Source organism: Takifugu rubripes, chromosome 18 (genome assembly GCF_901000725.2).
Source record: "Takifugu rubripes chromosome 18, fTakRub1.2, whole genome shotgun sequence".
Taxonomy (NCBI): domain Eukaryota; kingdom Metazoa; phylum Chordata; class Actinopteri; order Tetraodontiformes; family Tetraodontidae; genus Takifugu; species Takifugu rubripes.
The window spans coordinates 7109174-7132269 of NC_042302.1; the positions used below are offsets into that span (position 1 = coordinate 7109174).

Below are 23096 nucleotides of genomic sequence, written 5' to 3' on the forward strand. Positions count from 1 at the left end.
TTCTGCTCTAACCATATTAACGCAGTTATGATACCAGGCTGTATAATACAGGTTCAGCTTTAATGTCAGTCCAGAGAATCCAGGTGATGTGATATCAAAAGTTCATTTGAGTAATGTGCAAAACTTTACCTCAAATGCAAATTTTTTTTAGAAACGCTTTTTTCCCCTCATTTGGGGAAAGCTTTAGAGCATTAAAAAAAACCCACCCAACTGTAAAAAACAGAAACAACTTAATATTTAAACAGTAAAAATTCAAAGCAGCACTGCAAAATTAGCAGCACTGGTCTGTAAATCAAACTCTTCCTTCTCTGCTGTTCATTTGCAAAAAAAGGGGGAAAAAAAATCCTCTGGCGTGGTGACAACGTATCAAAATAAAGGCGGAGAGAATTAAATCTTTCAATAACTTGTTTCGACAATATTTCAAGGAAAATATTAAAACATATTTCAACAGAAACCCTCGAAGGTAACACTGTCTATCCCGCTGCAGTCTATTAGTCCTCAGGATGCTGTGCTGCACAGTTGGCTCAGTCCAGCGATCATGAATTGTCCGACAAGTCCATCGTGTTCAAGCGGTCTCTGTGCCACTCTGGAGACGACACCGCTGCGTCAATAAGAGGAGCCGTGGTTGACTCGACTCTTTGAGAGTTTATGACCCGTAGATGAGGTGGTCGAGTCACAGACGGAGGTTTCGGGCTGCCGGACTGCCTCGTCCAGCTCGTTGATGAAGTGTCTGAGGTCCTCCAGGCAGCGTTCGCGGATCTCTCCGAGGTTTTCCCTGAGCGGAACCTGCAGCTGCTTCTCCAGGTTGGGGTCTTTAGCCACCAGCATTTTCACCACCATCCCAAATGTCTCACAGTCCTGACGGTACACCTATAAAAAAGACAGATGCATCCATAATTTAATCCAAAATCCCTTTTGTTGGCCCCTTAAGAGGTCAAACCCTCTGACAAAAGAGCTCACAATCAAGGGAAAAAAAAAGAAGCTGTTTCCTTCCTGCTCGACCTTGCACCCAAGTGTCAATATTCTAGCCTGAGCTGATGGTTCTGGTGTGACCACGCATCACGTAGTGTCAAAAGGTAAACCGTTTTCTTCTCAAGATTCATAAGGCCCTTTAATGCAGGACAGGGCGGCCTAACAGGCAATAAAAGAGCTATTTAGTGGAGGCTCAGAGGCTTTAACAGGTGTTAGAGGGACAATGAGGAAGGGATCCTGGTATCTTGTTAGAAAGCTGTTATTTCACACCGAGCCTCAAATGTCTCATAAAAAACAATGGAGGAAGCCGACTCACCACATAAACTGCTTTGATTTGCCATTAACATCTTCTCAAAAGACACAGATGAAGGGTTCCCATGCACAAGAAACCCGTGCTCATTTAGAGCTTTTCACGACACGACTTGACCAGCGCTCCTGGCTGGATCGGCAGTCGATTCCAACAGAAAGCCAACTTTATAAACTGCATTCAACTGTTTGGCGTAAGTCCCGGCGTGTCTGAGAAGCCCGAGTTATCAGTAAGTTCTGCAGTTATTTAGGGACAGAAATGCATTCAGGTTTGTTTTGTTTTTCTGGCGTTCTTTCTTGAAATTATTTTGGGAGCAGCTATTTTTGTTCTGCCAGGAGTCAGCGCGACTGGACAGCAATGACGAATAAATTATTTTACGAGAAGCAAAATGTTAAAAAAGAGTTCAAGGGGAGTACGGTGATGACATACAAGACGTTACATCATAGAATACAGATCTGAATCTGTTCCACACCCTGAAACCACCGACTGTCCTTTCAAGCCTCGAGGGTTCGTTCCACAGCTGACAACTGATGATGGTGAATTTAGCTATCAGGCTGCTGCAGGAAGTGTCCAATTTATTCCCCCGGCAACAACTCCAAATATGGGAAAGCCACTCCGACATAATGCGCTGAAACGACACTTTCTGTGCGCATTTCCTGTGAAGGCTCCGATGGGGCAGGACGGGACCATTCTAGTCCGACCCCACCCGTGTTTCTATTTCAAACTGGATTGGGAATAAGCATGCCCGCCTGGCCTCAGATGAAAAGAAAAAGGGTCCAGATCTACCATCTTTGTTCCTAAAAAGAACCCCCACTGACTCTGGAACTTGGCCGTCTGTCCTGCAGCCAAATATATTTAGATTCCTCTCCAAATGAAATAAAACACACTTTGTATCAAGGCCTGGCCTGCGAGGAGCAAAACACAATACCTTTTATTGCCTCTCAAGCCCCGTCACTCACGCTCACCAGTTAGTCTGTACCGTGGCCAAAGTCAACGCTAACAATACGAGTGAGGTTCAGGTTGAATTTCAGCAGACCAATTTCACTTAGCTACACAAACACGCGCTGCGGTGCTGCTTTTACGCAGCCCAGCGTGGTGGCAGGCCGATGATGGAAGGGTTTTCACTCCCAATGTGTGGAAAAGGGAACAGACGGTCGGTGAGCGGCGGTGGGCAGCTACTGGCCTGGAGTTTGTTTGCACGTCCGTGTGTTTGGGGGAGATGGCTAGACCAGATTGGGTGTAAAAAGCCAAAACATCTGGCCGACACTTGTCAAGAGATTGAAGGCATCGCCGGCTTGAAACAGGAGCATTTCAGAGACAAATGTGAAGAGAGACGCCGTTGCTTCAGCCTGAAAAACGGTCTGATGTTCAAGAGTTTGGGGTGTTCTGGGCACAATATTAAATAAATGTGTCAAAAGTCGCTCCACAAAGCATGAAATAATACATATAGTGCACTTACACTATATTTCCAAAAGTATTTGGCCACCTGCCTTGACTCACATATAAGTGAGGCTTAAGTGCCATCCCATTCCTGACCCATAGGGTTCAATGTGATGTCGGCCCACCTTTGGCAGCTATTACAGCTTCAACTCTTCTGGGAAGGCTGTCCACAAGGTTGCGGAGTGTGTTTATAGGAATCTTCAAACATTCTTCCAAAAGCGCATTGGTGAGGTCACACACTGATGTTGGTGGAGAAGGCCTGGCTCCCAGTCTCCGCTCTAATTCATCCCAAAGGTGTTCTATCAGGTTCAGGTCAGGACTCATCCACGTCTTTATGGACCTTGCTTTGTGCACTGGTGCACAGTCATGTTGGAGGAGGAAGGGGCCCGCTCCAAACTGTTCCCACAAGGTTGGCAGCATGGACTTGTCCAAAATGTTTTGGTATCCTGATTCAAAGTTCTTTTCACAGGAACTAAGGGGCCAAGCCCAACTCCTGACAAACAACCCCACACCATAATTCCTCCTCTGCTGTTGTTCCCAAACTCTTCCATTTTCTTATAATAAAGCCGACAGTTGACTTTGGAATATTTAGGAGCAAGGCATCCTATGACAGTTCCACGCTGGAACTCACTGAGCTCCTGAGAGCGGCCCATCCTTTCCCAAATGTTTGTAGAAACAGTCTCCAGGCCTCAGTGCTTGATTCTATACACCTGTGGCCGGTCCAAGTGATTAGGACACCTGATTCTGATCATTTGGATGGGTGGCCAAATACTTTTGGCAATATAGTGTATTATGGACCAAAGAACTCCAGATATGTGATGAATCACAACTGTGATGCAATCCTATTTGCATCTGGAGGAAATTTGGGTTCTGACAGTTATTGTGGTAGAAACATTCCTGAATGTTAGCACATCTAACCCGGACTGGAATTCCTGCTTTCATGCACAAGAGAGGCATCATAAATCGCAGAAAAACACACTGATAGAACAAAAACGTGGGATGTTTTTGTTTTTCCATGTTTTTTAACCAATTCCAAACTGAAAATTCTTGATTATTATAAGGCATACGGCCCAAATCCACAAAACGTCGAGGCAACACGGCCTAAATAATATATAAAGCCTATTCTTCATATGGGGCTTGGGCTCAATCTGCGAGCGTGGCGCGCGCCCCTGGGCAGAGCCGGGCCAGCTTTAACGGTCCCAGTAAAGCAGCAGTAGTGCTTACTGGTGCAGGATATGGCCTTCATTAGATACCCCAGCAGAGCTGAGGGGCGGCTAGGAGGGGGCAGTTTCAGCTCTAAATGATCGACCGCCCACTTTATGCACAAAACCAAACACTATGTTCTGGTCGCGACTGCGTTTCAGGTTTCCTCGTGTGTGTCCCCCGCCTCCACTCCAGGCGTGTGTCTCAGAGCTGTGGGAGAGTGGGGACGTTGGAGCTGCTGCAGATAGGATAGGAACCACAGGAAATACTCGGACACACCATGCTGAACCCAGTATCTGTCTGGCAGGGTGGGCTTATTTCTCCACAAACCAACGCTCAAACTACTGGATGGGAAAGTTAATTTCCGCCCTAGTTAGAAAAAGAATATGCGGCTGTTCCAGTCATGTCTATCCAATAAAATAATCTAAGCGTGAGTAAGAGCAGTCGGCCTCCATACGTGCACGACCCCTTGCCAAAGTATGTGTCATGCATGCATCACGCTGACATTTGAGGAAAACACACAAATCTCCAACTGCTAATGAGGACTGTAAACGCAACACACTTCCTGATGGGAAAATATTCTTTTATAAATTGGGCATAAGTACTTGAAAATCGAACTAACGAGATGCAAGGTCACCTTCTCTATCTCCTGAGCTTTGGCGGCGATGGCCAGGGCGCGGCGCTCCTGAAAGTTCTCCGCAGATGAAGAGGACTTTTGGGTTTTGGCTTCTTCTGCAGCCGGGGCCCCCAGAGGCTCCTCTTTGTCCCCCTCAGGAGGCTGGTTCTCCTCCTGAAAAGCACAGCAGACATGAGCGAGAAGACACGTGAGAGAGACGAGCGCACTGCATCGGCAGGACCATCAAACCTCAAGCAATTTCCCATCAATCCGCATTTTGGCTGTTTTGATATCTTAATGGGAAAACTGCAGCGATAAGCCATCTCATGTGGAGACTGGAGTCTCCGGTACCCACAAGAATTGCGGTGAAAGCCAAAAGAAAGAGCAAAAGGGGAAAAATGAGGCCAACTTGGATCACTGCTCGATTTCTCTCGCTCATTTCCTGATACTATTACGAGCTCTAAGGCCAGCGAGCAGAGCTGCTCAGCCATGACTAAAAGTCCAGAGCAGGGACGAAGTCATATTAAATCTCTCGACCACTGCGGAAAGTAATTATAGGAGATAGTGCATCACAATGCAGGGTAAAGTCCAAAATAAAAAGCCTAACTCATAAAGCATCGGCCGATTATTCCGTCCTCCGATTTCATCCCAGAGGCAATTCTTAGGAGAGACGTGGACGCTTGTTCACGTACCAAAGGCAACATTTGTCAGTCTTTGGCCTCTTTAGGACTCGATGATAAATCCGTCTCAGTCTTACACTTCATCGAACTGGACCCAGTCCAGGCTGCAGGAGATGTTGCACTTTTCTGTTACTCAACTCAATTCATCCCCCGGATGGGAGAAATAAATCAGCACTATAGGAAATCCAGTCACTGATGCTTCCCAAGTGAAACCCTTCTTGGTTCTCTGACCACTTCTCCTCCACTTGGCTCTGGACACGGGCTGTCCCACCATCCCACACAACTGGTGGCTAATGGTTTAAAGTTTGAGAGATAAATAATAAACAGTTACAGGTCGTGCGACCTCCAGATCAGCCGCGCATCTTTCTCCATCCATTGTGCCTCATTTCCAATCATTTGACTCGCAATAAAACAAAGCCACCACAGGATCTGCTCCCCCACCCACAGCCAAACTCCACTTTTGCTCTCTCCTGTCTGCCTCTGATGGCACCAGAAGGCCTCCGTGTGTGTTTGTTGGCTCCACACAGCAGGCGGCGGCTGCAGCCGTGAGCGCAGCCTTTACTGGGGGCGCGCCTCGGCCCTTTCATCTCGGCCAAGGTTACGGGACCGTGCCCCCAGAAGAGGAAATAATGCACCGCGGGCTAGATCAAAAACAGAACCAGCAGCTGGATGTGCTTGTGTGTACGTGTGCACGTGTGTACATGGAGAGGTAGGACGCTGAAAGAAAACGTTTATCACAGCAGCCGGGATGATGGGGAGCAGTTCTCGGAAGAATGCATGTAAAGAAAAAAAAGCACCCGTGCCTGTAGCTTGTTAGTTCTTATTTCTAAAACCAGGCTCATTACCCCACTAATAATACATTAACTCCTACTAGAATTAAAACTGATAAGGTTGCGTTCCTCTTCAGATGTTTCTGAGTCACATTAAGGCTGCTAACATAGCATTAGCATGAAAGACAGTCATAAAGGGAGACGCAAACAAATGGGGACCAAATGCTAAAATACAAGCTACAGGTTCACAGTAAGTTCAATTCCTTATTAACTTTTAAACTCTACAATGTGCATACTGGACAGGATGATATTTAACCCATCAAACAGGTCACGAAAGCCTGATCCTTGCAGACAGTAAATACAAGTGTTCACATCATCAGACGTGTCCCATAGCTAAAATAATGTGGACCTGGCGCTTCGACTCAGACACATCCCACTGAATGCCACGGGAGGGTTTTCTCTGGGCTCAGATCCTCCGATAAAAGCTACGACTGCGCTACCCAGTTTGCCTCGCGGCTCCTGGGTGGCCGCGGCCGGCCGTGCGGGGGCCTAATCACATCTGATAGTATTTACACTCCTCTGCAGAGTTGGAAACAGATCATATCTGCAACAACAAAAAAAAATCTATTATTTTCCAAACAGTAAGTCCCTGATCTATGCTGGAAACATTTAAAGCTCTTTAAAAAAAACGGGGGGCAGGCTTGTTGACACTTGAGCCTTCTCTACACCGTACAAGTTCTTGTGATTGAAGTCTGCTTACCACATATGTAAACAGCACATGCCTGATGGCTTTTATGCTCCGCATGAGGGCCACTTTAAAACCCATTAACATACTTCAATGGGGCTAAACACTTATTAGATGGACAGAATTTAAGAAGTTCCAGATGCGTTCTGCTGTACATTGACAGGCCATGATATATAATAATTGATTAAAACTCTTGGCTGTCAAGTGAACCTAAAGGAAAGTTAGGAGCAATAATATAAAAGACTTGAAAGAGATTGAGTTACATTACTCTACTGAGTGTACCTTGTTTGAAGTCGCGCTGTGCGGGGAGCTCTCTCTTGACAGGCCGGGTATTTTTTCTGAAGAAACAGGAAAGAGATACCGAGAATTTTTACAAACCTGCATAACAACAACATGTGGGGAAAAGACTAAATGAGGCTGTTGAAAGCAAAAACGTCACGAGAAACAACATAATTAGTGTGTCTGGAAAGTAAATAAGCATGTGGGAAAAGGTGTCGGTGTCTCATTCAAGGCTGGCGATCAAGGCTACCATGTCTGGAACAATCCAGAAACAGATGGTTCACATTCGCACTTCTTTTCCCGACCGGCGTAGCCGAGTTATGGAAGGCGACGACCGCTTTTAACTAACAAACATGAACTCGGAGCGCCTCGCTGCGACACAAAAACGCCCCTTAGCTTCAGGAATATCCATCAGACATCCTACACTCTTTTTCTGCTATTTCGCACACGACCTGGTGGCATCTTTACGACGCCTGAGGAGAAAGTGGCAGACGGAGCTGGGAGGAAAGCTGCTGCTCACATTAGAAACACCCCCGGTCACTCTCCGGTTACCCAAGTTGAAGAAAGGTTAAGTTTATGGTTTATAACCTCTGCATATTTCCTTCACAACAATGAGCAACAAAACACTTCCCACTTTTGCACTTACCATTTAACTTGCTTTGAGAATAGGTCTCATCAAACCCTGCAAAAAGACCAAAATGTTATTCCTGAAGCTAGCTTAACTTTCTCTCCGTTTCATCCAGCGTGGTCGCTCCCCCGATGCCTCCTTAAAATGTGGATGATGCTCATGTTCCAGGAGAGGTTACAAAATGCAAATTTAGACATCGGGAAGCGCAGCAGCATTATCTCACTGCATTTCAAAATAAAGTTTTAAAGAGGATCAGGGCAACAGTAGAGGTGGCAGCCGACCTAAATGGCCTGGGAGAAGGGGAGAGCTGGGAGGTTGAGTTCTACGTATTTAAAAAAGGAGATACTTTAACACTTTTAAGTAGATTCCAACATAATAATGAAGGCTGCATTAAATGACTGCATAGTCGTGATTCATGCTAAAGAATTCCCAATGGAGCTTTTCCAGAAGCTCTCCCAACAACATCTCTAAAGTGCTAATGTATCTCACAACGTCGTCACCATTAGGTAGCAGCTACAATTATTCATGCTGCGTTTTGCTTAAGATGTGGGTGCCATATATTTTGTTGAAATTCTTTCGAGTCGGTTGTTCTGATTTGGTTTTAAAAGTGTCGTTTTGGTCATTTTCTTCATCCTTCCTTGCAGCCAAGGATAAAGGGAAAAAAAATTCTGTTGACTGTCACCCATATCTGAGCATGTCTGTAGGGCTGAATGTACAGACCCAAACCGTCAGGTCCACTTTGCTGAGGAAAGAGCGCCCCCCAGAGGTGCTCAGAAACAGCTGCGTGACCCTCTGGACCGTCGGCACCTGAAAAGCCAGTCAGCCAAATTAAGAGAACGTATTTCAGCCTTGCTTTGAAGCCTCAGAGATCTTTTTTTGATGATTTAATTTTGGTTAACATGCATTACCAATACATGCAACGTGATCGACCGGTACCTCCGATTTTGAACTCTAAACCCCTGATCCAGACAGTTGGGTATTTAGAAGGATCTCCCTGTGTCAGGGGAGGGTACCGCCTAAGATCTACATACTCTTGCCTGGCTGTGATGGAAATAGCAGACCCTTGGCTCTGTCTGGGGAGTAGCCTCTGCTGCTGACGCTGGAGCCGGACCGACTGTGGGGCGAACGGGCCACTTCGCGGCGCGCCGGGGAACGATCTCTGATTGGAGGGAATGGTGCTTTTCTTCTGTAGTGATCTCTGTCCTCCCTAAAGACACAAAGGTGAAAAGGCAGCATTGTCATGAGATGAGAGAATTATAGTATTTCAATGATGGGGATTAAGAAAGATGTGAGGCTTATTTAAATGGATAAAAATGCAATGTTTAGGCTCAGAACTGCCAAATATGGACCCTTTTCTCTGCCATATGTTCAGCGACAACTCGATGGTCAGCGTGATAATTAAGCATGCTCTCCTACCCTCTATCCAAGTTAAGGATGGCTTGTACTAGTGTGTCTTCTCCACTCTCTGGGAGCGATCTGGGTGCTGGGTAGATTCCCTGGCCACGCACACTGTGAGGAGGGGGTGCACGAGCTCTGAGGATATAGAAAAATGATGTATTTTTATTTTAAATTAAAGGAAGACGTTATCATTTTGGTAACAGTTGAGTTATTGATTAATATACTTTGTTTAACTGGAAAATGCATAATCAAAACAGGCAACAACACTTTACCCAAACTCCATGGGCCTTCCTGCGTGAGTGTCTTCTCTGGGTCCTCTATAAGGATAATCTTCCTAAAGGATTAGTTCAAAAAGGAAACAGCATAAATCAACCAAGGTCACGTGGTCATTCAATGCAACATTATCTTATTAAAGGTAATGAAAAATCTGTCTGAGCTTTGCATATTTATAAATCAAAAACTGTGGCTGTAGCGCCCCCAGGTGGTCACATCTATACATTACAGGTACCTCAATAAAAGAGAAGCGTTATTGTCAAAAAATAATAAAAAAATAAAGGTTTCTGCTCAATCAATTACCACAGCCACAATAACAACTAAAAAATGACTACACTGTTTACGATAAAATGTATGTTCTCACTCTTCTTGAGGGTGGACCTGTTCTGCGTTCAGCAGGGAAATGCACATTTTCACCATGGTAACCCCGCTGATCTTCATGGTAATTTCTTGGGCCCCCTCCGTTAGGAAAAAAGCGCGGACCTCCATCATATTCGTATCCCCCGCGGTTGTAATCATCCTCTGGTCTGCCAAAGGGGCCTCTCCTCTCCACTGATCCAGCTGCCCTTGGATACGGACCCTTCCGTGATTGAAAAAATGAAAGTGGGCTTGAGTACAGACAAATCAATGCAGGACGTAAAGCTGACGTTTACTGAGAGGCTTTGGTATGTAGACTCACCGGCCTCTCTGTCATAAAGCGCTCCTCATATGCATCTCGTATCGATCGATCCCTTCTGTACGTCACTGTAAAAATCAAATAACTTAAAGTTAGCAAAATACATGCATGTGCAGTCTTCAAGAGAGTTTTTCAAAGTGGTCTTAAAATAGTGTACATTTAGTATGCCTCATTTGTGACATCTTTCAATATATGATCACACATCTTGCAATGGCAGTATTTATTAAGAATTAAGAAATTAAGAAAGACATAGGCTGTAACAGTGACTTACTTTTGAGCTCAACGTGATATATCCTTGGATCACTCTGCACAAAATAACACTTTATTACATTTTCAAATAACCATTGGGGCACTGTAAAAGCAGGCACTATCAGAATATCAAACATCCTCTAAGAACAAAGGCGTCTAAATCCAAATATTTTTGTACATTAAAGCAGGATCTGTTTCATCTGTATTACCTTGAGATCAAATTACTTCTACGGCTAGTGGTTCAGACTGAAATTAACTACAAACACAGACTTTCATTTGACTAACAACACAGCAACTACACTGTTTTATATCATTAAATCGACAAACGCGAAAGTCAACGCCATAAAAAAAAATCCCGAAACTGTTTTACTAACTAATACATGTAGAAACACAACGGATAGCTAGCGTTGCTCGTTAACTAGCCTTCATATAGACTGCAAAATCAGGATATTTCCTTTGATCTTAACGAGGCAAGTTGAATTATAGTTACCGCCACATGAAATACAGAACCGAATTTACAATTGTAGTTTGACTGTTAAGCAGACGCGGGTGTTTAAAAACTACATAGATGTATATTATACGGCACAGAAAACAATCTCACCTTATGTCGTTTAGTTAGCCTAGCCTAGCCTAGCCTAGCCCTGTTGTTTGATTGGCTGAAACCAGCGGTGCGTCATCAACAAGCGACTTGCAGATATGGCGTCTGTTTATTGCAGCTAATGTCCAGCTGCTCGAAGTAGCAAATGTTGTTTAAACCTCTTTTATTCATATTAACGTTGAACCTATTGTAAGTTACTATTTTCGTCAACATGTCCTTACTTGTGTATTCATATTTAAACGCAGAATGCTGAAATGAAGCCAAGCTTGTCAAGACGTTTTCGTTTCTTTTCTTTCTCCTTTAATCGGTTGATGATTTTTTGTACCATTTTTTCTTTAGATTCATTAACATTTTAACAATATGAGTGGCGGTTTGGCACCAAGCAAAAGCACCGTGTATGTGTCGAACCTGCCCTTTTCTCTCACTAACAACGACTTACACAAGGTAAGATTAGACAAGTGAACCTATAGTGTTTTAATGTATAGATGTTTTAGTCAAATATTCATCTCCTTTACAAAACACGTCACTTATCTTGTTTCAGCTGTTCACAAAATATGGAAAAGTAGTGAAGTAAGAACTTTTGTCAAAATACTCCATGTTTCCAGCAAAATGGAAATCAGACTATTTGCCATCAGAACAATGTCTTTATGAATCCGTATTTCGCTTATTACAGGGTAACAATTGTAAAGGATAAAGACACCCGGAGGAGTAAGGGAGTGGCGTTTGTTCTTTTCCTTGACAGAGAATCAGCTCGTAACTGTGTAAGAGCTATCAACAACAAGCAAGTAAGAATAGTTTATTCCAAGGCTTTGAGTTCCAAAATCACTGGAATACTCTGGAAAAACTTGTCATTTATTTTCTTCTTTAAAATCAACTTTTCCCATCAGTTGTTTTCGAGAACAGTGAAGGCAAGCATCGCTATCGACAATGGACGGGCGACTGAGTTCATCAGGAGGCGAAACTACACAGACAAATCTAAATGCTACGAATGTGGGGTATGCGCACGTCTATCCATTAAAATTGTCAAAGTTGTTCGATGCAGGAAAATGAAAGTGTATCTCTGTGTCTTCTGGATCTCATGCCAATACAGGATGTAGGTCATTTGAGCTACGCGTGCCCCAAAAATATTTTAGGTGACAGAGACCCTCCCAAGAAAAAAGAAAAGAAAAAGAAGAAAAAGGGTCAACAACCCGACCATGTGTATGTATTTTAATCCCTTTCTACAAAGAGGGCTTTTTACCTTTTGAATTCTAATAATTCCTATGTAATAAGACTTGGAAAGTTGAGCCTTAACCAAGATGAAACATTACTTAAGTATATAGTGTGTGGTGTGGTTAGTTTGTATCTTGCACTGTTTCTTTCCAGTGAAGAAGAAGAAGCAGAGAGTGAAGAGGAAGGCGAGGACCCAACCCTTGACAGTCTGAGCCAGGCTATTGCTTTCCAGGTAAGTTTGCACTTAGTCAAATGGCTAATTCAGAATGAAGGACACCTATTTAACTTTTTTTGTCCCTCCAGCAAGCCCGAATGGAAGAAGAAGGGAAACAGAAGTTGCAAGATGTGTTTCCATCAACTTCGTCAGACTCTCGAAAACCGAGGATCAAGAAAAGTGCATACTTCAGTGATGAGGAGGAACTAAGTGACTAATCACATCATTTCCAGCTTGCAAACATTAATGTGACACAAACTCCATCGTTCTTTTCCATGTATGTGCTGGTAAATGCAACATTACTGTCATGATTGTGCTGTCTTTACGTTCACCCTCTTGAGGACTGTGGGTACAAATATTCACAAAAGGTTCCTGTGTATTGGGGCATTCTGCTTACTACGATGGGAAGAAGGTAATTTGGTCACAAGAATGTCTCAGTTCCATTTTTGTATTGCCTTCATTTTAGACTTGTACAATGTACTGTTTTGTCCACATCTGATTTAGAAATATTTGGTAGATGATGATATCTTTGGTTGTAGGACATTCCATTGTGAGACCACAGTTCTACTTTATGTTGCATTCACTGTCAGAGATAGAACAAGCACGTGACTGCACTGTTTGTCACAAATATGAAAAAAGACTCCCAATAACATCATGTGACACTGAATAATACTGGGTGATTCATGTAACAAATTGAGTTTTGTATTAAAGCATTTCAGGTATTTACAATTCTTTTAAATGAATGACCGTGTCCATGTGCGTTTTTCCCCGCATATTAAAGTTACTGATTAATGTCTTGCTGTTCTAATATTTATAAATTTCTGAACTAGATCATTCTGTGGTGACGACTGTTCAATGTACCATCCGATTAATTACGCAGCTTTTTTTTTAGAAATCATAACATCTCCATCAAGTGCTTTGATAAAAGAAATACAATTTAACACAAATTATTACCATTGTGTTATTATTAATAGTATACAAAACCAACACGCGGCGTGGGGATAATTACGACTTTATGCCGGGTCCGTGAAGGCAGCACAGATTTTTCAGGAGGAATGTCAGCTTCGGGAAGCAGGTCAGCCCCTGATTGGTCGTCGGGAGTCACGTGACCATCTCCCAAGCGGAGTTTCCACGACAGCTGGAAGCCGAGCGGTTCAGGCGCATCGTTTCTCGGCTGAAATTACCGGACTAAACGCGACTTCTGCTCGTCTCACCACCTCCAGAGAAACCCCGGTCTGGCATGGGCGACAAGAGGAGTCCCACAAGGTAAAGACCGAGTCAAAGTGGTCGACTTATTCTCGCTAGGAGAGGCGAGCGGGCATCGACGAGCGTATGGGGGAAATGGGTTTTTCTCCACGGTCTCCCTCCCTCCCTCCCTCTCTTTCTCCCTCTCGCGCTCACACACACAGACGCGTGTGTGTGTGTGCGCGTGTTGGCGCGCGCGCGCGCGGGTGTTAAAACCTCATCGCCAATTACAGTGTCAGATCACAGCGCTCTTGCTGGTGATTTCCTAAATCCTCTAGCTTACCCAGATGTGTGCTACCGATAGCCTCGTTGGATACGCGCTTGACATACTCTCCCTCGCACTCCTCATCCCACCTCTCCACCTTTCAGTAATTTTCATGTTTTTCCCCCGTTTTATTTATTCTTTTAAAGGCCGAAGCGTCAACCGAAGCCCTCCGACGAGGGGTTTTGGGACTGCAGCGTGTGCACGTACAAGAACACGGCAGAAGCTTTTAAGTGCATGATGTGTGATGTCAGGAAGGGGACATCAACGAGGTAAGAGGACGGATATACATTAACCCAGCTCTCTTTTTGCATTAGTGCTCCCGAGGGGCAGAGCGTGGCTCTGGATTTCAATCTCATCATCCCTCTACGCAATTAGTTCACTCTTAGAGCGACAAAAATCGATTCATTCGCGACTATTTTCACCTCATCGCAGCGGCAGTAGCTTGTGTAAACATGAACACATCGCAGGGTAGCTATTTAGCCATTGTTGTTGCTGTGCCAAAACTTGATTCCGTCCAACTGAAGCCGTCCTGATCCCCATTTCCAGCCTCTCACCCTGGTGGTGACCTCTGTAAAATGGCTCGCTGCTTGTAAAAAGAAGAGGTGCTAGCAAAGGGTGCACGTAGAGCCACTAATGCACGCACAGGTATTCAAGCGGGCAAATGCACAGCGTGAAGGTGCAACTAATCTGCTCCCTGAGCCGTGGCCGGGGTTCATCCCGAGTGTGGTGATCTGAAGCAGGAAATGACTGTTATTCCTGAGCGGCAGTCATTATCGGGATGAACAAACAACAAAAGGGTGAAGGAGAGGAAGCGTGGCCCCGGCGAGGGGAAGCTGCGCATGTTTCTGCCCCTCTAATGCATCATCGATTCTCTCCTGCATCAGCGCAACTTTCCCAGCGATCTCGCCACGGCAGCAACAAGCGCGCATCAGTTGTCAGCGTTTGACGCCTTTTCATAATTGTGGTATGTTTCATGTTGGTGCGTGCACTGCTGTGCATGTGTGTGGGAGGGCGAGTTGTGAAAAGAGGCTGTCAGAGCAGCTGCCAGACAGACAGACAGACAGACAGGGCTCATTACTATGCAACAGCTTAATCAGCCTGCTGTTATGAGACACACACGCACAGTCAGATGCACTCGACGTGCACGTTTTTACACGCGACTGCATGCATATTTGCCCCGAAACCCTCTGAGCACCCAATCAGATGTGCACAGTGTCCTCTTGGTGGTGTTGACATCAAGAGGACACTCCAGGGACTTAAAAACAAGTGGCCTGCGGCTTTTTGGAATCTCTTCAGTGTCCACCGAAACGACAAAACAAGCTTTTATTTGCCCCGTCCTGACACTTTTCCATGGGTGGTGATGAAATGGGAGCTCATGAATTGTGCGCTACGCTCTGGAGCGTTACTAGTAAAAGGTTAGAAGGTCTTATTCAATGCTAATGCTAGCGCTAATGTCCTCACAACTGCAGCGCTGCCCAGTTGCGTCGGCAGCGTGTTGGCGCCCGTGCCAAGCGCACACTTGGTGCCACACGGCGGCAAATGCTGCGGCAAAATGGCCACACAGGTGGTCGCAGCTGTTCACGAGCAAACGCAACGGAGAAGTGGAAATCTTGGCGAGCAAGCTGAAGGCACTAAAGGGCAAATGACATGCAGAATATAAATGTAGGGCACAGCCAATTCCCCCGGCGGGTTGCTAAACAAGCGTGACTGCGTTATCGCCGTTCAGCCGCCAGTTTCTGCCTGACGCATCTGTGGAGCGTCCAGTGGGTAGAGGAGGCGTGTCACGGCCTGAAGGTCAAAGATTTGGAAGTGGTTTAAACCACTTGTTAGGTGTGAAAGTGCCATGTGACGGCATAAAATCACTTTTTCCCCCCCTGAGCAGCATTAGAATCTTTCCGCTTTGGCTCCCGAAAAAGGTGACGGTTGCTAAATAAAAGCGCCCTTTCAAGCTCGGGAGAGAGGTGAGGAAGATGAGTTTGATAGCCGTTGCGAGGCAGAGCTGAATGTTTTATGGAGGTGGAGATGATCTACTGCAGGGCCCCAAAGCTGGCAGCCGCTCCAAAACAGTCGCGATGGTCAGAAGAGGGGCGCGTTTCTTTCATTCACCTCCACCTCCCTGTCCTTCGCCGCCAAGCGCGAGCTGGCTGACGTCGGGAGAATAGCTGCTCAGAAACTTGCGGCTAGCTTTTCAGTTCACAAGTGGAAGCCGCGCTTTAAAAAAAGGAAGAAAAAAACCCCGAAGCCGTTGTTAAAGCGCTCTTTTAGGACGCTTCGGATCACCGCGGAGAAAAAAAATAAAAATGAAAGAGGCTTATTTATCTTCCTGACACCTTCTGAGTGGAGCCTCAGCCAACAGAGGACAAGTGGCTGCGCAGTAGCGCGGCGCTGAAGGGAACCTGCACAAATTAGGCCTTATCTGGGATTAGAGCGTCAACGCCTCACACAGGAGACATATGGCGAGGCACAGTCCACGCTCATGTGTGCCCAAAATGTCACGTCAGCCGGCGCTGACAGACAGCTGTTACGGCCCGAGCCTCGGCGCCGCCTCCAACAGCCATGTTTTTGTGCGTGGCCTTCTGTGGCGCCTCGCCCACACCACCTGCATCTGTTCGCCGATCTCAGATCCTCCGAGTGGAAAACAAGCTCGGGAGCTCGTTCTGTTCTCTCGGGTCAGCGCAGCCAGCGCCGCCTGTATTTTCTGCTCCTTACCCGTTGTGCACGCTCGCCGTGCAGCTTCCGCTCTCGGCGTCTCCCTCGGCCTCTCTGGCGGAGTTGAACTTCCCCGAGGGCGTGTCGCGCTGACAGTGACTGATGGGAGGGTTTTGTCAGCTCTGCTTAAACAAGCACGAGCCGTTCTGGGCTCGCAGGAAAGCTGGCAGGACTTTTAGATGTTGTGCTGCTTTTCATCCTCCGCACCAACTCCCTCACAGTTCATGTGCGGTGCCCTCTCTGAAGATCGGGCTCCACCGCCTCAGATGCAGGTGCTCACGTCCTCGCGGTAGAGCTGGTTGTCATGGCGTGTGGAATAAAAAGAAACAAACCTCTTTAACGCACACAAAATCCAACAAAATAAGAATACTGTTTATCAGAATGGTTTTGTCGTGTGAATTTTAGCGCAGGGACATGAATCCAGGTAGCGGCTGCAGCAGATATCCGTGATAAATGGGATTAAGGAGATCCATCATCTGGATTCTCTGAATAGAGCTGCAGAGGTGAGAGTGTGGAGCTGAATGTATATTTTATGAAATGAATGCAGACTTGCAAAGAGTTAAGTCTGAATGAGGCAGACTTTGTACTCATTCATACTTAAAAGACTCAAGTTTGGGGGGTTTTCTTTTGGTTTTCACACATATTTCGCTCCCTGCACAGAATTAATTGAATAAATCCTTTGAAATCAGGGTTTTCGAACAGGAAAGGAATGAAATTTATCACGCGGCTGCTTGAAAAATGCATCGTTGTGCTGGGACTGACTGGGCCGCAGATCTGTGCCAGGCCATCGCGCGCACGTGTTGATGTGGCGAAACCTAATCCTGCAAATCGAAGCTTGCTGGAAGATGTTAAAATAGCAGGTAGTTGTTGGCAAATTCCCAAACAAATGTCCTCGTCACTCGACAGACGATTGCACTTTTTCTGAAATGCTAATTATTTAAAGCCTGAGTTTTGCAACACATTCCTAAAGCCCCAGGCAGATTTATATAATTAGACTGTCAAACTTAAGAACAAAAAGTTCAGAGTTGGTGTGCGTGCGCATGTGTGTGTGTGTCTGTGTGTGTGTGTGTGTGATACACACACCCTCTGTCATTCGACATCTGTTGTCAACCGTGCGTCGGGTTTATGTTTCCCGGCGACCGATCGCTCGTCTTCCATCTTGTTTTGATCTGAAACAAACCTGCACAGACAGGAAGGGCACGGATCTTTGGGTTGGAATTACCCAGAGGGGAAATCGTGATTGAATCTAAAATTTTAACAGTCGCACAGCTCTGGAGCCATTACCGATTGAGCTAAATGGGTTCAGGGCGCCGTTCTGTGTTTTCATCCACTTGGAGTGCCAATGAGGGGAGGCGCTGTGTTTTGTTGTGCACGTCTGGATCGTCTGAGCCGCAATTAATCCAACGTATCCTTTTTTTTTGGTATTATCCATCTTTCAGATTGGGAAGAGGTCCTAAAGGATGATGTCATCAGAACAGGGCGATAAGGTTTCAGGAGATGTGATACGTGAATCTGAGCCCAGTAAAATGACTAAAACCTTTTTTTTTTGTATGAATTATTAAATCTCTTCAGTCTCGCACACGGCTCATTCACACGGATTACTGGTTTTAAAGCTCCCACAGCACACAAACACCGCGTGCACGCCGAGGACAATGAAGCTGGCTGTTATCGCCTCACTTTGGCTGAAGATTATTGCTACGTGATAAGCCTGTAATTACTGCGGCGACACTGATGCATGACACGCCGCTCCGCGTGCACGCGCGCTAGAGAGAGACGAGATTGCGGCGTAGCGGCGGGTTGTGGAAGGTGTCATAAACCACAGGACGCGGAGAGCCATCTGTCTCCCTCACACGCTAGCACGTACGCTAGCGTGTACAGGCAGGGAGCGACATTAATCACCGGGTTGGAGGAGCTCCCAGGAGTAACCCGCTGATAGAAAACCTGACACGGAGATTGAGCGAGCGTTCAATGTCGCACAAAATGTGCCGTTTCGCAATGATCTTACAGTCGTCACAGAACGGCACCGAGCGGAACGCGAGACTTAGCTTGTTTTTTATGCCGCCGGCCGCCTTGTTTCTGCTAATACATCAGCACGGCTTTAACGGAATAATCACGCGGAGTAACGGCTCGTTGTTGTGAAAATTAAAAACATCAGTCAATAAACCCCGGGGTCAGATCTTTGGTCCGTTTAACATTTCTGGAGGTGGTTTTTGCACCCTTGAAGAACGCGGCGGCACAAAACACACCGCCACCTAGAGGCCCTCCCTGGTTATTCACACCCGTTAAAGCCCTTTAAAACCACAGCTTAATCTAATTGCGCCAGTCATGTTGAATTCCCGAGGGGGGGGACTGCGCGAGACGATGCGTCAGAACAGAACTTTTGATTCCGTTAGAGCCTCAAATCCTCATTTTGGCAGTCTGATCCCGTTATGGCCGCGCGTCAACAGCGCCTGGGATTGCCGCGTTGCACAAATCCAGTCAACGCGGTGGGCTGATCACTACCAGCATCCGCATGGAAGTGATGAATATTGCTAAAAGAATCTTCGGACGCCATTTGCCCCGACAGCAGCACCCCAACCCCCCCCCCCCACCAGAGATTATCTGAGAGCGGGGGAAAGGGTGAAGGAGTGCAAAGTCAGGGAGTTCATCTGACAAAGCAGCTGAGCGCGGAACGCTCGGGTCTCGGCGTGCAAGTCTGTACACATCTGTGAAGGGGTCAGGCAGAGTTCACGTCAGTCTGGAAGATCAGTGGCGGTCCCAGCGCCAACATTCCCCGTTTTCCCAAAGATGTGTGAGAAAATGAGGAGGATTTTTCATCGTTTTCTCCAAATAATTTAATTGTTCGAGCTTCCTGTGAGGTCATAAGGTCCCGGTCTGGGACGCCATTAGCTATCTGCGCATGATGGATGGAACAGCAGCTCCAAAAGGCTGCCTTAATGTCAGGCGGAGGGGGGGGGGGAGGCACAGAAACCCCCCTTTGGAATCAATAAACACACAACACACACGTTCTCATCTTCCAGAAGGAGGTCTAAGTGCTCAGATAATAACCGCCTGATTGGATTAACACAGGCGGCTCTGTTTAAGCCCGCTGCCTTGCTCCGTGGCGATATTAGGTTGTCCGGCTCCCCCTTCACCTCCAGCTTATTGAACCGGCTCTATTAGTGAAAACCCACTTTATTTGAATACACGAAGAGGAAGAGACGCCGTCGAGAGGAAAGGAGAAGCAGGAAAATCGTCGCGACGTGTTGAGGAGGAAGGAAAAAAAACAAATGAGTAGGCAGTTGTCTTATTTTTAATTTAGGACAGTGCTTTCATTTGGCCCGGGGGCAGGACGCTTGAATCACTTCTGTGACGGTGGCCGCCGAAAAGCAGGCGCTCCGTCGAGCGACGGCGGAGGGAGAGCTGCGGGAAAAAAAGAAAAAAAAAAAGGGGGCCTCCGCCTCCGACGCGTCAGCAGTTTCTCCTGCAACGCCGTCCCGACAAGACGGACACATTAGAGGATCTCTACCCCTCGTCTCCCGCTGTTATGTAGGCCAAGAGACCCATTTGCATTTCATTCCAGCCCTGCTAGCATCGCCGCGCGTTCTGTGAAGGCTGTGAAAACACGAGGAGGGGCAGGAGGAGGGGGGGGGGGTGTTTCTGTGAGAGACTCTTCAAAGCTGGGCCCCAATTTAGGTCATCCTGCACCGCTAATCAACCAGCGCACCCTCAGCTTGTCGTTCCTTTTATTCCAATTCCGAGCCGCCCGGATCACGGTGGGGCGGGCGCAGGAACGCTCCTGGAGACGCCGAGTCCGTTTGTGAGCGCAGCGCTGGCCTTCGCCCACGGCTCCCTGCCAGACTGGACCCGGAACACGGAGCCGACCTGCCAGCAGGCCCGCCGCTCTGGGAGGCGGAGTCTGATCGGTGGGTGTTAGCAGGTACACCAGGACACGTTAGCCCTTCTATGCGCAAGCAAGCAAACTGGCACTGGGCTTCCAAAGCTCCCTCAACAGATGGCCTTCTAACACACACACACACACACACACACACACACACACACACACACACAGATCTCGGTTTGCAGCCTTCACGCAAACACCGCTGCCAGACCGGTTGCGTAATGTATCAGTTAAGCGACGTTGGAGGAAGGAAATTCAACCGTGTGGTGGAACACGGAGTCACCAGCGTTCCGGTTGGTTTTAATTATGCATTTTGTCCACGGAGCATCGCCCTCGTGTGCCAGGCGGGCGCTGGGGGGGGGCTTTTGTTCGTCTTTGGTTGAGGTTGGTCGGCATGGCGATCCAAACAGACGTGGTTCAGCGTTAGGAACACTTCAGCAGCTGACGAGTTGCCCTTGCGTGACGCCACATGTCCTTCCAGGTGCCGTTATTAACCTGCCACTCTTTCCCCTCCTGCCCCCAGGAAGCCTCGCCCCGTCTCCCAGCAGCAGGTAACGCAGCAGTTCGTGTTGCCCACACAGCCCAAAAAGGAAAAGAAGGAGAGAGCAGAGAGGGAGAAGAGCGACAGAGAGCCGTCGCTGAAGAAGAACAGTCACAAGAAGATGAGGTGAGTGGGAGCAAAAACACGCCAGCGCCGCCTTTTCCTGCAGGATGTGACGCCGCCTTTTCTCCCCCCCCCCCCCCCCATCCCGCCAGGCCCAGGTTAAAAAACATCGACCGGAGCAGCGCCCAGCACCTGGAGGTGACGGTGGGGGACCTGACGGTCATCATCACGGACTTTAAGGAGAAGGCCAAGCCCTCGGCCACGTCGTCCAGCGCCGCCTCCGCCACCGACCACCACAGCCAGAACGGCTCCAGCTCAGAGACCACAGAGAAGGGCCTGTCGCGCTCCTCCTCGCCACGAGGGGAGGGCAGCTCGGTCAACGGAGAGTCCCACTGAGCCCCCCCCCCCCGCCTTGGTGTTGGCCCACGGGCCACCGGCGGAGGGCTCTTCTCCTCGGCTCTTTTTGTCCCTTTTGTGGATAGTTTAGTTTGACTTTTCTAGATTCTGCAACATTTAGCGAGCAATATCAAACATTTGGTCCATCTTAGGGACAAGCTGTCAGAGTTCAGGCAGCCTTATTCTGAGGAGGAGCTCGTTCAGGACCGAGCGAGGACGCCATGGCCGCCCTCCACGCACGCCGTCTGTCAAGGTTTCCTTCCTTTCCCCCCTGACTAACCCTTGAATCTCTCCTCCCTACGATCAGAACTGCGCTCCTGATCCTGACGCGTGGACCACGTGCGTCACCAGGCGTCTGGACTGCCGTTGCCGTCGAGTGACATTAAAACGCGGCATCGTGGCAGCGCCGCCACCAGCACCGCTCGGTGTTTTTGGAGCAGTTAATGCTTATTTCTTTGAGAACAGAGACTGCACAGGTTTAAATAAAAAGCACTCTTTTCAGAGGTATATTATACACTTAGAGATATTACATTCTTTTTCTGTCTGTGACAATAATTGATGTTGAACCTCTTTAGCATTATTCAGATTCAATCAGGGTTGTGTGTGTGTGTGTGTGTGTGTGTTTATGTGCCGACACGATAAAGATGGACGACGCTCGGCTGAATAGCATCTGCAGTTTTCATCCGTTTCTGTTGGAAGAGCGGGCTATTTCCTTACCGCAGCCTGTCACCAGGGGGCGAACAACGCCTCACTCATGTCGTCCATCTTTATTTGCGGCCTGATATGAAGAGAACTGGCAACAGTCCGGCTATATGCAGCTTTAAATGCATCTCAGAGTGTCCATAGAACAAACTGTAGCCATAGAATAGTGGAAAATGCTACTAGCCAACATTGAGCTACTAGCATTTTCTTTTAAAGCTCAGCGATTATTGTATTTCTGCAAGTTATGCGAGTAAATAATGCATCGCTCGCATATTAGCTAGCACACATTCGCCAATGTGTCTCCCAAGACTAATCAACCCATAACGCAGCTTCATGAATCATCTTTTCTCAGACAGCATGAAATCCTTATTAATTGTAAATACATGATACTGACTAAATCTGTTAGCCGCTCATGCTGCGGTTGCACCAGTCAACCACATGACTCCCGCAGGGAGAAATGTGGCGTCCACTTCTGCATATTTCATCATGTTTGTTCGTCCCCCAGGAAGATTTGTGACGGTGGGGGTCGTGGGGCAAAAAGGAAAGATGGCACACATCAACCTAACTACACGCTAACTTAGCAACCCTGTAGAGCGCGACTCAGAGGGACTGGATATTTCTAATATTGTACTGAGGTGTTTTGATGTGGTTGTATTCTTCATCACTCCAGTGTCACTGTGGAGATTTTTCATGTTTTAGCACGGATCAGGAGAACTTTCATGGCATGATTCTATTATGGTCTCGGTGTATCGTGGGGACGGGCCGCGTCTCTTATTTAGCGTCGTTAAGTGTGTCAGGCGTTCTCGTCAGGCTCGCCGCTCTAGCTGGGACTAGACACGCGGGCTCACGGGAAACGCTCCGACAGATTTTTGTTTATATTTGGGTTTTGTTAAAAAAAAAAAAAATTAAAAAAGAAAAAATGGAGACACTTCGAAACGGTGGATGTCACTTTGCATTTTGCTTTGCCATGCTCAAGTTGTTTTAAACTGTGTGGACTTGTTTATTATATGTCTCAATAAGAAAAATAACCACAAA

At 47.0% G+C, this 23096-nt stretch overlaps 3 protein-coding genes and 1 long non-coding RNA gene across 10 annotated transcripts; 2 read left to right on the top strand and 2 right to left on the bottom strand.

The window, feature by feature from the left end:
* Nucleotides 1-41: 41 nt before the first annotated feature.
* pphln1 (periphilin 1) lies at nt 42-13402 on the bottom strand. 6 transcript variants are annotated; one of them, XM_029825777.1, is made up of 12 exons: nt 13270-13402; nt 10259-10292; nt 9991-10055; nt 9676-9891; nt 9311-9372; nt 9057-9173; nt 8678-8847; nt 8361-8447; nt 7659-7694; nt 7016-7071; nt 4560-4712; nt 42-870 (listed from the first exon to the last, which is right to left on the bottom strand). In XM_029825777.1, coding segments are annotated over exons 2-12 (1227 nt in total). In that variant the 5' UTR covers nt 10260-10292; nt 13270-13402; the 3' UTR covers nt 42-606. The 6 variants fall into 6 exon arrangements, with proteins under 6 accessions (XP_029681637.1, XP_029681633.1, XP_029681634.1 ...); XM_029825773.1 differs by lacking the exon at nt 13270-13402 and adding an exon at nt 10838-10905; XM_029825774.1 differs by lacking the exon at nt 13270-13402 and adding an exon at nt 10727-10750.
* Nucleotides 10904-13055, top strand: zcrb1 (zinc finger CCHC-type and RNA binding motif 1). The gene is made up of 8 exons (XM_003972820.3): nt 10904-11023; nt 11174-11278; nt 11376-11404; nt 11508-11619; nt 11722-11829; nt 11925-12034; nt 12200-12278; nt 12350-13055. Exons 2-8 carry the CDS (start codon nt 11195-11197, stop codon nt 12476-12478), a joined length of 651 nt encoding a protein of 216 aa, XP_003972869.1. The 5' UTR covers nt 10904-11023; nt 11174-11194; the 3' UTR covers nt 12479-13055.
* Nucleotides 13350-23096, top strand: yaf2 (YY1 associated factor 2). Of its 2 annotated transcripts, XM_003972821.3 has the most exons (4): nt 13350-13526; nt 13917-14039; nt 20883-21026; nt 21116-23096. In XM_003972821.3, exons 1-4 carry the CDS (start codon nt 13501-13503, stop codon nt 21357-21359), a joined length of 537 nt encoding a protein of 178 aa, XP_003972870.1. In that variant the 5' UTR covers nt 13350-13500; the 3' UTR covers nt 21360-23096. The 2 variants fall into 2 exon arrangements, with proteins under 2 accessions (XP_003972870.1, XP_029681638.1); XM_029825778.1 differs by lacking the exon at nt 13917-14039.
* Nucleotides 16629-17910, bottom strand: LOC115246683 (uncharacterized). Its single transcript, XR_003885777.1, has 3 exons — nt 17764-17910; nt 17563-17659; nt 16629-16774 (listed from the first exon to the last, which is right to left on the bottom strand). It is a non-coding gene; the product is annotated as an uncharacterized lncRNA (long non-coding RNA).

What these genes read in the sequence shown, in the direction of transcription:
- pphln1 (XM_029825777.1), bottom strand. An exon ending in GCTTTATGACAGAGAGGCCG is followed by an intron (nt 9,892 to 9,990) that starts GTGAGTCTACAT and finishes CAATCACGGAAG; the next exon opens with GGTCCGTATCCAAGGGCAGC. An exon ending in AAGTGGACCTGACGGTTTGG is followed by an intron (nt 7,695 to 8,360) that starts GTCTGTACATTC and finishes GTCTTTTTGCAG; the next exon opens with GGTTTGATGAGACCTATTCT.
- yaf2 (XM_003972821.3), top strand. Translation starts at nt 13,501, where the DNA reads ATGGGCGACAAGAGGAGTCCCACAAG. An exon ending in GACAAGAGGAGTCCCACAAG is followed by an intron (nt 13,527 to 13,916) that starts GTAAAGACCGAG and finishes ATTCTTTTAAAG; the next exon opens with GCCGAAGCGTCAACCGAAGC. An exon ending in AGGAAGGGGACATCAACGAG is followed by an intron (nt 14,040 to 20,882) that starts GTAAGAGGACGG and finishes TCCTGCCCCCAG; the next exon opens with GAAGCCTCGCCCCGTCTCCC.
- zcrb1 (XM_003972820.3), top strand. Translation starts at nt 11,195, where the DNA reads ATGAGTGGCGGTTTGGCACCAAGCAAAAGCACCGTGTATGTGTCGAAC. An exon ending in GAGCTATCAACAACAAGCAA is followed by an intron (nt 11,620 to 11,721) that starts GTAAGAATAGTT and finishes TTTTCCCATCAG; the next exon opens with TTGTTTTCGAGAACAGTGAA. An exon ending in GGTCAACAACCCGACCATGT is followed by an intron (nt 12,035 to 12,199) that starts GTATGTATTTTA and finishes GTTTCTTTCCAG; the next exon opens with TGAAGAAGAAGAAGCAGAGA.